Raw genomic sequence first — 14798 nt, forward strand, 5'->3', positions numbered from 1 at the left:
TTTTTGTTTTGCACGATCCTTAATCATCATGGGCTAAATTTAGTAAATGGTATCTTTAGTCCTTGTAATTTAACATCTTTTTCGACCTGTTAATGCGGGATACCTTGTGGATCGATATTTTTATTCATTGTATTTAACACTTTTTTCGGACCCTGTTAACACGGGATACCGGTATCTTTATTTATTTTAAATCTTAATTCCTTCACATGCAAGTACTATATAAGTGAATGTTCAACAGAAGAAACATCATTAAAACCTCCAACTTTACATACAAAATGGGACACCAAATAACTGAAAAAGTCGTCACCTTTATCATTTTCTTCATTTCAGTGCTCTTCCTCCTAGCTGAGTCAGCTCAGCCTCCCTTTTCATGTGACTCGTCAAACTCAATTACCAGTTCATTTCCCTTCTGTAACAAATCCTTGCCCATCACCCAAAGGGTACATGACCTCGTGTCGCGCCTTACCGTGGACGAGAAAATCTCACAGCTGGTTAATACTGCACCTGAAATACCTCGACTCGGTATCTCCGCCTATCAGTGGTGGTCGGAGGGATTACATGGTGTTTCTAAGAGTGGAAGAGGCACGACTTTCAATGGCACCGTTAAGGGTGCAACTCAGTTCCCGCAAATTATTCTTACTGCTTCTACCTTTGATGAACATCTCTGGTATCGTATTGCTCAGGTACTTAATTATGTGGCCTTTGTAGGCGGGCATTATCCTTGTAGCTTATTGCCTTTCGATTTCTGTTACTATCTGCTGTCCCTTGTACTTCGATTATCGTATTAGTTGTTGTAGTTACTGTTTCTTTTCTACATACATATACATAATGCTTGTTATGCTTTCTATTGTATGTTGCGATGATGTCTTTACTTCTATTTATTCTTGTCTGACCTTCTTTGAAATGCCTTTTCTTGAGCCGAAAGTCTATCGGATATAACCTCTCTACCTCCCAACATAGAGGTAAGTTCCGCGTGCACTCTACCCTCCCCAGACCCCAACCCCCTAGTTTTACGTTGTTAGTTGTTTAACAAGTTGCACTTTTTATTTGCATTTGCCTATTATTGGGATGAGATAAGTTTAAATAGAGTAATATAGTCTAAGCTAGTTGACCCCAACTTGTTTATTATACAACTTTTGTTGGGTAGTAGTAGCGTTTTAACTTGTTGTATTGCCGTAATAGTTACTGCCATTCGTCCTTTTTAGTTTTCATATTTTCTTCTGCAATCTGCGCACCCGAAGTTATTATAAATATATAAGAAGTGTTTTTGACGGAGATACCCTTGTACCTCTTCAGTGAATGTACACTATGGGTTTTATGCTTGATAATCAATATTGATTACTTTCAAGAACGACTAATAATATAAGGGCAAAATGTGAAAAAATTTAATTAATTAATTCCATCTTAAATTCTTAAAATGATAGGTATTTAAATTTTTAGTAATCGTGGCAACTAAAAAGGGATGGAGGGAGTACCAGCTTTTCTGTACCATGGGAATTCACTAGAAATTGCTTAGTTTTGCATTGGTTACCGATTTACGGCAACCATCATCTTTTAATCCGGCTCGGAACCAAAAATTTAAGCTCAGATCAGGTACCCTTTTTAAGGAGTTTACACTATAAGATGACTTTAAAAAAGTAACCATGGACAGCTTAATGATGTTACAATTGTATGACATGCATTAAAATTATATCTACTTGAAGGTTATGGTTTTTTAAAGTTGAACATGTTAAAGTTATGGGACTGAAGAAGTATGTTTTACTTGATAAAACAAGCAAAAAATTAGTTTGCTGAGATTGTTGCTTTGTCTAGGCAATTGGAAGAGAGGCAAGAGCAAAGGTACAATGCAGGTCAGTTAAAGGGGATGACATTATGGGCACCAAATGTAAACATATTCAGGGACCCAAGGTGGGGAAGAGGGCAAGAAACACCGGGGGAAGACCCGATGATGGTGGGAAAATATGGGGTAGCTTATGTAAGAGGAATTCAAGGTGATAGTTTTGAAGGTGGGAAACTTCAGGATGGGCATCTTCAAGCCTCAGCTTGTTGTAAGCACTTCATTGCTCAAGATGTGGATAATTGGAATAACATCAATCGCTTCACGTTCGATGCCCATGTAAGTCTTAACTAACTCTGTTGCTGCAGTGCAGCGTTACCTTGTTGATAGCTTTCAACTGTTCCAGTTTGTTTATGGAGGAAATTTCCATTTTGGAATGACATATTGCTTCAATCGCACGTGAGAGGATTGTTGCAGATATAGAATACTTAGCTAAAAGTCCCCTTCTCTAATAATATAAGCTTTTAGATTAGACGGTTCATACAATTCAATTAAGTTGCTAAATGAGTTGGTATTCACACAATTCAAGACTAACATTTACAAGATTGTCATCACTATTTCTGTTCTAATACACATGGAGAACTATTCAGGTCCTGAAGCAGGATATGGCAGATTCATATGAACCCCCCTTCAAGAGTTGTGTGGAACAAGGGAAAGTCAGCAGTATAATGTGTGCGTACAATCTTGTTAATGGGATACCAAATTGTGCCAACTTTGATCTTTTGACCACGACTGCCCGTGGAAAATGGGGTTTGCAAGGGTAATTTTCCCAAAAGAGAAGAGAATGTTGAATCATGTTTCCTTTTGTTCCTAATTGATATCTAATTGCATGTCCGTATCTCTAACTACTGTTGTATATTATTTAAAGGTACATTGTATCAGATTGTGATGCAGTTTCTATTATGTATAAAGAACAAGGTTATGCTAAAGAACCGGAAGATGCAGTAGCTGCTACCCTCAAAGCTGGTAACTCATCTATTTTCTGCTTCTATTACTTTGTTGTCAAAAGAATAATTACAAAAAATCAATATCTTGCTTCTTGTGAAATTGAAGATTGACTCACCTCAAACCTCAATTATGTCTTTGCATGCTTTATTCCAAAGTGTGAAGTGTGAAACACAGTACATGCTGTGGCAGAAAAAATTGATTACAACAAAACCCATTCCCCAAAGGCGCATGTTTTGAAAATATTGGACCATTGGCTTGCCCATGACTTGGTCCATTGTGTACTAAAACAGAATGATCCTTTAGCTGGATGATCTGGCATTACTATTATTGGCCTGCTTTCTGGCCCTGTTTACAAATTAGGTGTATATCTGTTGGTCATTTTTTCCCAAAGTTCATCTCTCAAAGTCGCATTGGTCTACTTTGAGATTGTTCTGGCATACCATGCATTTACCTGTTAAAGCATCTATAGATTGTGATCTATGAGTTAAAAATATCAAACTTCAGTCTAATCTGAAGTAATGAAGATGAGGACTAACATGCATGACCTTCTTGTTATCAGTGAATTTTGTTCTGGTCGGATACTCAATTGAATGTAGTAAAATTTCTATTCGTAAGGCAAAACAATAATAAAGAAAATGTAGATTAAATGGTGCATAATGCAACAAGATGTTGAGAAAAAGTATGAAAACTAGAAATTTCTTTCAAGTTTACACAACATTGATGAAGACTAAATGCGACTTTTTCTTGGCAATGAAATTTCAGGCATGGATGTGAATTGTGGTGCCCACTTGCAGAAATACACAAAATCAGCTCTAGAGAAGCAGAAAGTACAAGAATCTGACATAGACAGAGCTCTTCACAACAGCTTCTCCATTAGAATGAGGCTAGGATTATTCAATGGTGACCCAAGAAAATTGGAATACGGAGACATTTCTACAGCAGAGGTTTGTAGTCAAGAACACCAGGCACTAGCCCTTGAAGCAGCAAGAAATGGCATTGTCCTTCTTAAAAATTCTGACAGGCTCCTTCCACTTTCAAAGATCAAAACAACATCCCTTGCTGTAATAGGTCCCAACGCAAATGATACCGAAGTACTTCTAGGTAACTATGAAGGCTATCCTTGCAAGAACGTTACGTTACTCCAAGGACTTCACGGGTATGTTGAAAACACAATGTACCATCCAGGCTGCAATTTCGTCAACTGTACTTCTGCTGCAATAGATGAAGCGGTTGATATAGCCAAAAAAGCAGACTATGTTGTTCTAGTAATGGGATTAGACCAGACTCTTGAAAGGGAGGAGCTTGATCGGTCAGAATTGGGGCTACCTGGTATGCAAGAGAGTCTCATTACAAAGAATCGCGCAAGCTGCCTCAAAACCTGTTATACTAGTCTTGATGTGTGGAGGTCCAGTGGATGTATCTTTTGCTAAGGACAACCAAAATATAGGAGGCATTTTGTGGGTTGGTTACCCTGGTGAGAGTGGAGCTGCTGCATTAGCAGAGATTATTTTCGGTGAACACAATCCAGGTGAACTTCGTTTACTCCATTTCCTTGAAGGATGTTGGATTGATAGCTATTACTGGATCACTTTTATAAACATGCAAGACTACATTGCTTTGCAGGGGGAAGATTACCAGTCACTTGGTATCCTAAAGAGTTCAACAAAATACCGATGACTGACATGAGGATGCGGCCTGTATCATCTGCTGGATATCCAGGGCGCACATACAGATTCTACAACGGGCCAAAAGTTTACGAGTTTGGCTATGGTCTCAGCTACACTAGTTACTCTTATGGGATTTCCTCTGTCAACCAAGACAAAGTGCATTTCATGAACCTGAAGGCCAACAAGGAAATTGAAACCGGTTTTGTTCTGAGCGTTGCTGTTTCAGACATTGGATCAGAATTATGCAACAATGCGATTATCACAGTTAAAATTGAGGTAAAAAACCAGGGAGAAATGGCTGGTAAGCACCCAGTGCTGTTGTTTCTAAAGCATTCGAGCACAATGGATGAGGTTCCAAGAAAGACATTGATAGGATTCAAGAGTGTGAATTTGGAAGCAGGGGAAAATACCCGTATTGCATTTGATGTGAAACCTTGTGAGCACTTTACTAGGGCCAATACAAATGGTTCATTAGTAATTGATGAAGGGAAATATTTCCTTCTTGTTGGAGATGAGGAGTATCCTGTTACTGTATTTGTATGATCTCCCTGATCTAAGTTGTCAATTAGAACGTACCAAATTATCTCATCGGGAGATCCTAATTACAGTTTCTTTGAATTTAGTTTCGCTTTGAGTGCCATGTAGGTACTATCTGGTGCGAGTTTAGTTACATCCTTTATATAGGAGAATTCGAATGTTGACATTTCAATTTTATATCACACTTATAGTTGATTATAACCTTCTTGCAAAGAGGTTCAAAGTCGTTGAACGTTAGCTGAATCTAATGCAGATGATGTACCCCAAATTGTATTCAACAGTTAATAAACCCACACGAATCAACTTGTGCAACACCCTGAGCACCTTATCATAGAACCTATTAGATATTGTACACCAATGAACTTATTTGTCATCGCTTTCTCGAAATTGTCCAATTCATTACAACAGTTACAATGTAATTTTTAAAAATTATCTATTCACGCTGACATCAATTATGAATTATTTAAAGTGAAAGCTCTACGTAGAAAGTACTAATCTGCAGTTTTTCAATTGGAACGGCTCCATCATTTTTTGGATCATTTAAGCCAAAGAAAAGCAGAAATGTTGTTATGCTCATTGGCATTGGCAGTTCATCTCTATCAGCAATCATCATTTGTATGCTCAGTTATCTGGACGCGCGGCATTGTTAAATGATTATAATGAATTAACCACTGTAATAAGATTAGAAAGAAGATGACATTAATAATTTTTTATATGTCAAAATGTAATTCAAAACTCATACATGTGAAAACACAATATCTATACATAAACCAATATATTCGCAGCCATTCTTTGCATGATGAATCTAGCAAAACTCCAATATAAATTTCGGTTCTCAGTTGTTCCTTTTTTTTTTATCCAGATATTGAATCCGCATGTTTGTACGTCAAAATTCTGGGGATCACAGGTAACTTAATTACTATATCAAAAGATAAAGGCAATATTAATTGGGATAAACAACAAAGTAGTAAAATTGCTAAAGTAAGCATTAAAATTTACCTGGACAATTATTTTGAGGAAGTTGTTATGCGTGATCGATATTTCTTATCCCTTGGAGGAATCCAGTGCGTTAAAAGATGAAAATTGTTGTGCGTGATTTATATATGGTTGTGGTGTATTATGGAAATATAAGCATGTCAGCGTACCTGTGAAATAGCAAGTTCAATGCAACAGTACGTTTCCGATTGTTAGAAGAGCCTTAAGTAATTACATAAGGGAAAAATGTATCCATGAAAACAGAGGAAGGACGTATATAAAAGGAAAAAGGTGTGTCAATAAAAGTAGATGTGAACTTGGTAAGTGTTTTTTTTTTTTTTTTTGCCTTGAAAGGGCAAATCTTCAAAGAAGGCGAAGCATTAAATCAAATAAAATAATAGTTCACTATCTTCGAAGAGTACTACAAGTTAACTACTTATATTTCTACTTATATATAAGAGTGAGTTTGAGATTGAGATCAACAAGTGTGCTTAGTCTTTTACATTACCTTTGAGGCCGGCTTAGTAATTTAATGAGGTGCATGATATTGTTATACGCGGGTTTCCTACAATAGCTAGGTCTTTTTTTTTTTATGACGTGTCCTTCATTGCCTCGTGTGTGTGTGTGTATTTGAAGCATAAATGTAGTCGGAAAAGAGTAAAACAAAGGGGAAAACTTTAATTAGAAGACGGCAAAGCATTTTATCAAAAATAGTAGTTGTAAATATCGTAGTGAACCTAAAGTCGTAATACATTCTAAAGTCTAGGCGTATCACAGTGGAGATTACAAATATGAACACAGTTAATTAGAAGACGACGCAACAATCAAATAAAATAGTAGTTGTAAATCTTCGCAGCGTACCTAAGGTAGTAACACACTCTAAAGTCTAAACGTATCACGGTGGAGATACAAATATGAATACAGTCATAGTTGTGCAACTAACAAAAACGAACCTCTTTTCGACCCTCACTCCTAAATGTTACTTAACTAATTTTTTTAGTAGTTAAGAACTGACAGGAATGTAGTTACATATTTGAGAATACAATCAAATGTCATGTACTATTTGAAGTCCAAATAAAAAACACTGAAAGACTGCACCAGGAACCGTAAAACCTCCAAGTCAGGGGCGTATGCATAGTAGAAATTACTCTCCGAAAATATCTTAAAGGGATCAAGGGTAGTAAAAGTTAAGAAGTAGATTTAACCCAATATAAGAGGTGCAATGGTGGGTTTATGGACATCGGAAAGACCCGTTTTTCGGATTGCTTAAAATAAACTAAATGAAGGGAAAAATAAGACCGAGAAAACAATAAAGGAAATGGTTGGTTGTAATAAAACAACCAAGCAGACATAAATGAGAAATCCAGGCATAACAAATCTGACAGAGCATCCTAACAAATAGGATTTGTCCAATAACTGTTCGAAAGAGAGCATGGTCCAACATCTGCTATTACTGGTCGGGAAAAGAACATGGAACATCATGTGTAGTATCAGTAAGTACATCTTAAGATAGGGCAAGTATTCTGCAGAAGTAGATATAAAGCGAGAAGGCAGATTTAAAAATCCACAACCTTGAAATGTCAAAAGGATGCATTTTTCCTTCTACCAATTTGCAAAGAACAATTTATCCAACACTAAGAGTGTCATGAACATCTTAAAGTGCTTTTTAGTTTTAAAACTTTTTTATCAGAACATATGGGAGTCAAAGTGTAAGTAAATGAAAGAAGTAGTAGAGAATCTACATGGAAAAAGTTGATGCACCAGAAGTAAAACAAAGTGGTTGAGAATGGAAAAACAACATACCAGGGCAGCCTGAATAGATTTTGTGTCCCGCGAAGAAGAATTTCAAAGTCAGGAGAGATTTTGAATTGCGTGGACGATGATTTCATATTTCTCTACAGAATTTGACATAAAGTGGTGAGCTAGATTTCAAAATCGATCACCTGAAAATCCTAAAGGATGCATTTTTCCTAAGCAATTTTCAAAGAACAATTTATCCAACACTAGATAGTCTCATGAAAATCTTAAAGTGCTTTATAGATTAGTTTTATCCCTTTCCTTCTCAACAGTAACTTCTTCACTTCTCTTAATTAGAGTCCCATTATTCCTCGTCTTTGTACCCCGTATCCGACATCTTTTACCAGAGAAAGCAAGGCAAGGAAATATGACCATAAGTCATACTGCCATCCGAGAGGAAGCCATCCGTTTTTATTTCCTTTTCCTTAGTCAATCACCGCCAAGACACTAATGGACCACAGCCGAACAAAGGCACATCTAGGATTCAACGTCGGGGGGTGTGAAGACTGAAAGAGTTGCTGAATTGTTTGATTGCGAAGAAACGAATCCAAATGTCAATGTGCTCGACACCAAATAAACAGTGAGTGACAAAGCTATAATTGAAGAGAGGGAGACTATAATAATGATCAACTATTTGATGAATGTTCCTAAGTCACTTTACTGCTACTTCAATGTCTTTGCAAAAATTCTTCAATTAAATCATAGCAAAGTTTCAACTTCCGTTGAAAAAATTTCTCCAATTAACAAAGGAGAAGAATCTGCCCAGTGGCCGCGCGGTTTCACACCAAAACTTTAAGTTTTCCAGTTTCAATGACATCCAAGGCAAAAAAATTAAAATCAATCGAGTAGAAGAAGTTTGCTGCTTGCGATAAATATCCGAAGGTACACAATTTATCTAACACTGAGAAGTCTCATGAAAATTGACATGGGAGTCTAATTGTAACAAACGTAAGAAGTCATAGGAAATCTACATTAAAATTTAAAATTAATGTGTCAGAAGTAAAACAAAGCGGTTAAGAATTGAAGAACAACATATCTGGGCAGGCTGGACGGATTTTGTGTGCCGTGAAGAAGAATTTCACAGTCAGGAGGGATTTTGAACGCCGTGAAGAAGAGTTTCAAATTTCTCGGGAGAATAATGTTGGTAAGAACAGGCAGAATAGGAAGAAGATTAGGGGGAGAGAGAGAGAGAGAGAGAGAGAGAGAGAGAGTGAATAAGGGGTAGATTTGGGAAAAAACATTTTAATTGCCGAAGTTTGTGGGGGTGCAATGTGAGAAGCGGCTTGCGTATTTGCGAGGGTTGTTTTTTTAAGGGTGCAAAGTAGTTTTTTCCCTGCAAAATTTTATCAAAATAGATAAATACAAACCGCGTGATTCTGTGATGCCAAGTTAGCGGGCCTTTGTCTTGCTATATATATATATATATATATATATATATATGATATGTGGCTGGTTGATCTCATCTTAATAGGTCCAAGAAAACAAGAGTTACCAAAAAATCTCAATGGACATGTGTACAACATCTAAAATGCAACAAACAGAAGCTTCATGAGTAAAGCTACCATAACATTTGCAATGCCATAAGGGTAAGTCCAAAAGAATAGTACTAGTTAGTTACATAGAGAAGTTAAAGATTCATGATTGCACGGAGCAGTTTATCAAAAACAGAGTAATGTGAATTGACAAAAAACTACTGCATTCACGTCATGGAAAGCTCACTCCCGGAAGATAATCATAAATTTGGTGGAGGATCTTGGGCAACTTGACAATTTCTCAGCCAACCGAAATAAATATTGGGACAAACAGTTCATTGAACATATCCCGCACAATCTTCTCGCTAATATGATAACGAACTTCTCCAAAACTGTTGCATTCTTTAACAGAAATTCCAAAAGCTTGAAGAGCTTGTCAAAGCCCCATTTGACATGATTCTTCAAGCACTGCCGTGAGGAGAAGACAATCTTAACATTCTTGAGGTTGGGAAACACAAAACTTGAAATCCAAGTCTGCAAATCAATATTATCTCCTTTGGCCAAATCTGGTAACTCAAAGCAGCAGCGGGAATCATCAAACTGGAGACAGAATATAATCAGGATCAATTGCACATTAGCGTTATAGAAATTGCACAAAAGTGACACAATAATTTCACAGTAGAAGTGTCTGGTACAGAAAAACATCAGAACCAGCAAATCTAAATGACACTTAGAAAATGATAATAATGGCTGTTCCCAGATGTAAAAGGAAGAGAAAAAGTTCCAGGAAGTTACATGCTTGGTATCCATGTCTATGTTGAGTGTCTCCACGTAAGGCGAGGTCCGCAAAAGGCCAGTTGCCCCGTACAAATTAAATTCTTTGAAATGCAACTCTAGTGTTAGATATTTGCACTTCAATTCTGGAATCGACACCCCTTTGAACAGCAACATGCATAGGACCTGGCGCGGTAATCCCAATGAAACTAGTAAAGAATGGAGAAAGAAATAACAACAAAAAGAAAGTATTTCACAGTAAAGAGATAGTGCTTTGACAAATCTAACCGTCTAAACACTCTAAGCAACATCAATGCACAAAAATCCTCAGTTTCTAGACAATCTTTTGCCTGTATGATAAAAAGATACCCGACTCGGAAAGCAGACAAAAAGAATTGCGAAAAGGCCCAAAAGTCCACAAGTTTCCATAATCTTTCCAGTTGAGTTGGTGAAATTTGTGCAAAAAGGCCTGAATTGTATAATGTTTACATTGTGCAACTATCTCCTAAAAATCCGAGAAAATAAGGACTTTCAGTATTTGAGAAAGGTTAGGCAATTTTTTATGACTTGACAGCACCAAGTGAGTGCTGAATTACACAAGTTACATACAACTGAGCAAAAGCATCCCTGTTTTAGCTATATGAGGATACTAATGAAGTCTAACATCTGGTCTATATCATTTACAATGTCAATTTTATACCAAAATACAAACAAGTACATTTAAGGACTTTTGAGTTATAAACAAACCTCTGTGAACCAAGTTCCAATTGTTAGATTGGTTGCACAACTCAACTTCTGAAGATTATCTTGGACGAGGGTATATACTGCTTCATGATAGTCACGACAACTATCTTCCTCATCATCAGATTCTTCCACATCATCAAATTCTTCCTCATCATCATTATCAATCTCTTTGATACACATAATGTTGAAAGTAAGCTTAGCATTAACCACAGAGGACACATCAACAAGTCTACACTTAAGATCATAAAGATCTCCTGATATTTCCAAATGGTGAAGATACGGGGCAATAATTTCTAAGGAATCTCCTCCAGCCTGAGCAAACAAATAACCTTTCAGCTTGAATCTCTTTAATTTTAAAGAATTAATTTCTAGGCGACAGAAACCCTCAACCATATATAATTCCATAGTTTCCAATGCAGGACAGCCTGACAGTAAGTTCACAATATTTTCATCTGATAACACCGTATACCCCAACTTTAAGCTCTTTAGAGATTTACACGATATGACCGGGTGATAATAATCAAAGCCACAATATTTAACATCCAAAGTTATCAACGACGAACAGGTACATAGAGATTCAGGCAATGTGCAATGATCATCTACAAATGACCAGAATACAAGATTTTCCACTTTTCTCTCAACAGCAAAACTAAGACATCGCCTGACTAACGAGTCATATTCATACTCCACACTGCGGTCGGATGGATACAGGTCAGTACAGTCGAGTTGGAACTTTTTAATTTTGGAAGAGAGGGAATGGGCTAATGCATAGTCAACAAAGGAGAAATTTTCTTTTGCCCGGTGATTTGTAATAGTGAAAATGAAGTTATAAAAAAAAGTCCAGAGATATTGCCACCTTTTCGAGAGAATACATGTCGCGAATGCATCCTCTGTAGGCAAAAGAGAGAGAATTTGTACGAGGAGTGAGTCCGGTAACTGACTGATACGATCTTCGAGGGTTTGTTCTTCAATTCCAATCTTTTGTTTCTTCGAAGATGGATAATATCTCAAATTATTACTTGATGATGCCATTGTTTTGGGTCCAAATTCAGGCTTTGGCGTTAGATTTGATGTTAGGAAGCAATGACGTTGGTATTAACGATAATGTTTGGGAAACTTTCGATTTTGGACCCTCCTTTATTGCTTTATTCTAATTGCATCCCCTTTTGTTTATCTTAATACAGTTTGACTTCAATTAAATAAGGTTAGTTTTTAGGTAGAAACAAATGCTAGCCTAACTGCTCGAGTTTTATGCTAATCCCTTCTTTTTTTCCTTTTTTAAAAATAAAAAAACTCTAACCATCATATGTATCAGTGCCATTTCTTCAATTTTTTTAAATTTGCCTCACTTTCTCGTTAAGTCTCTTTTTTTAGCCTCCAAATAAATATTCACATTTCTTCTCTTGTTATCTGACTTTAATGTAGGAGTGGCTTAATGAAAATGAGGGCCTATAATTCAGCTTTAATAGAAGCCTTAAATTTTCTCATGAAAATAAATAAATTTTGTATACATTTTTATTTGAAGTTTGTTTTCTTAACTTTTTGAGATGCAAAATTATGAATAATTTTTTTATCGATTTCTTCGAACGATTCTATTTCAATTGATAAATGTTGATTCATTTAATCTCTCTTTGAATATTGTCGATCATAGGTAAGATTTTATGAAGTTCAATTTTGAAAACCGTTACATGAATTGGTAAAACTATTCTATAAGAATCTAGCTATTTGGAATATAATCAAGTCTTCTTATCTAATTGAGTATTTATATAAATAAGAGAACTATCTTCTACTAGAACTATTTTTCTTAACAATTTAAATTCGAAAAATAAGTCTAAACAATTAATAATAGAGTCTCTATTTCTATTTTAAGAAACTTTCAAGGTTAATAGCCTGTTTGGCCAAGCTTATTTTTTCAATAAGTGTTTATTTTCAAAAAATGAGGTGTTTGGCCAAGCTTCTTGTAACACTCCGTAAATCTAATTTAGGTGTAAACGTGTTAAATGGGTATTAATGTGACATTCTAGCTACATGAAGTCCTATCTGGATGAGTTTGGCTAGAAATAGTTGTTTTAAGATCAAGCCGAATAGTGAGGTGCCCAAAGTACGATAGAAATGACTAAGTTTACGGTAAGTTTGACTTCCAGCCTAATTACATGAAAATTTATTAAGAATTTGAGAAAACTTAAGACATGAAAGTTATAGGAATAACTTTCCAACCATATATGGTGGAGCTCAAACGGAGTTCTGTGCTAGGAGTTTTGCCCATTGTACTAAACGTTGTTGCATGTCAGAACAGCCGTGCGTCCGCACGGGTGGCGCACACGAGACCTGTCTCTGACAAATTTTTGGCCTTGTGCGCCACCTGTGCAATGCACATGTGCCGCACGTGACCCAATGTGCGATGGGGGTGTGACGCACAGGGGCCGCACAACCCCGTTATTCTGGTTTCAAACCCTATAATTTTAAAAAGGAAATGTTTGGGGAATTTTGATTTTGGTCCTTCGTTTATTGTCTTTGCTGTTTATCTTAATACAGTTTGACTTCAATTGAATAAGGTTAGTTTTTAGGTAGAAATAAATGCCAGCCTAACTGCGCAAGTTTTATGCTAACCCCTTAAAAAATTCTAACCATCATATATATCGGTGCCATTTCTTCATATTTTTTCATTTGCTTCACTTTCTTCTTAAGTCTCTTTTTTTAGCCTCCAAATAAATATTCACATTTCTTCTCTTGTTATCTCACTTTAATGTAGGAGTGGCTTAATGAACTTGAGGGCCTAAAATTAAGTTTTAATAGAAGCCTTAAATTTTTTCATTAAAATAAATAAATTTTGTATACATTCTTATGTGAAGTTTATTTTCTTAACTTTTTGAGATGCAAAATTACTAATAATTTTTTTATCGATTTCTTCGAACGATTCTATTTTAATTGATAAATTAGTTAATTCATTTAATCTCCCTTAGATATTGTCGATCTTAGGTAAGATTTTATGAATTTCAATTTTGAAAACCGTTACATGAATTGGTAACACTATTCTATAAGCAATCTAGCTATTTGGAAATGAATCAAGTCTTCTTATCTAATTGAGTATTTATATAAATAAGGGTACTATATTCTACTTGTACTATTTTTCTTAACAACTTAAATTCGAAAAATAAGTCTAAACAATTAATATTAGAGTCACTATTTCTATATTTTAAGAAATTCCAAGGTTAATAGCCTATTTGGTCAAGCTTATTTTTTTCCAAAAGTGTTTTTTTTTTCTTTCAATAAGTGCTTATTTTAGAAAAGTGAGGTGTTTGGCCAAGCTTCTTGTAACACTCCGTAAATCCAGGTAAGGTGTGAACGTATTAAATGAGTATTAATGTGACATTCTAGCTATATGAAGTCCTATCGGGATGAGTTTGGGTGAAAATAGTTGTTTTAAGGTCAAGACGAATAGTGAGGTGCCCAAGGTACGATAGAATCGACTAAGTTTACGGTAGGTCTAACTTCCAGCCTAATTATGTGAAATTCTGTTGAGAATTTGAGAAAACTCAAAACATGAAGTTATATATCTTTGAAATAACTTTCCAACCATATATGGTGGAGATCAAACAGAGTCCTGTGCTAGGAGTTATGCCCATTTTACTGAACGTTAATTGTCGCATGTCGGAACGCACGAAACCTGTCTCTAACAAATTTTTGGTCTTGTGAGCACGTGTTGCAATGTACGATGGGGGTGTGACGCACGATCTCGTTTTTTTGGTTGCGAACCTTATACGATTAAAACTACGTTATAACTCTTCCCTACTTCATTTTGGCCAGTTTTTTGAGAGAAAACAACCCTAAGGGTTCCCCAAAACATCCAAGGTAAGTTCTTGATCAATTCCATCATTACAACATCAATCTAACATCAAATTAACACTAGTTCATTCTTCAAAATCATAGATTCTTGAAAAATGAAGAAAGAAAAATTGAAGGAGATTTTGGGAAACTTCTTAAAGGTATGTTCTTTGATCCTTAATGAGATTATTTAGAGGATTTGGACTAGTTTAAGGTATCAGA

The 14798-nt window shown here is 35.9% G+C and overlaps 1 protein-coding gene and 1 pseudogene across 1 annotated transcript; one reads left to right on the forward strand and one right to left on the reverse strand.

Annotated features, from left to right (window-relative positions):
- The first annotated feature begins 269 nt into the window (after nt 1–269).
- On the forward strand, nt 270–5017 carry LOC132035399 (probable beta-D-xylosidase 7; annotated as a pseudogene).
- Nucleotides 5018–9249: 4232 nt separating this feature from the next.
- On the reverse strand, nt 9250–11833 carry LOC132033761 (putative F-box/LRR-repeat protein At3g18150). The gene is made up of 3 exons (XM_059423825.1): nt 10755–11833; nt 10029–10193; nt 9250–9833 (listed from the first exon to the last, which is right to left on the reverse strand). The coding sequence occupies exons 1-3, from the start codon at nt 11781–11783 to the stop codon at nt 9477–9479; spliced, it is 1551 nt and encodes a 516-aa protein (XP_059279808.1). The 5' UTR covers nt 11784–11833; the 3' UTR covers nt 9250–9476.
- Nucleotides 11834–14798: the final 2965 nt, after the last annotated feature.

Source organism: Lycium ferocissimum, chromosome 10 (assembly GCF_029784015.1).
Source record: "Lycium ferocissimum isolate CSIRO_LF1 chromosome 10, AGI_CSIRO_Lferr_CH_V1, whole genome shotgun sequence".
Classification (NCBI taxonomy): Eukaryota; Viridiplantae; Streptophyta; class Magnoliopsida; order Solanales; family Solanaceae; genus Lycium; species Lycium ferocissimum.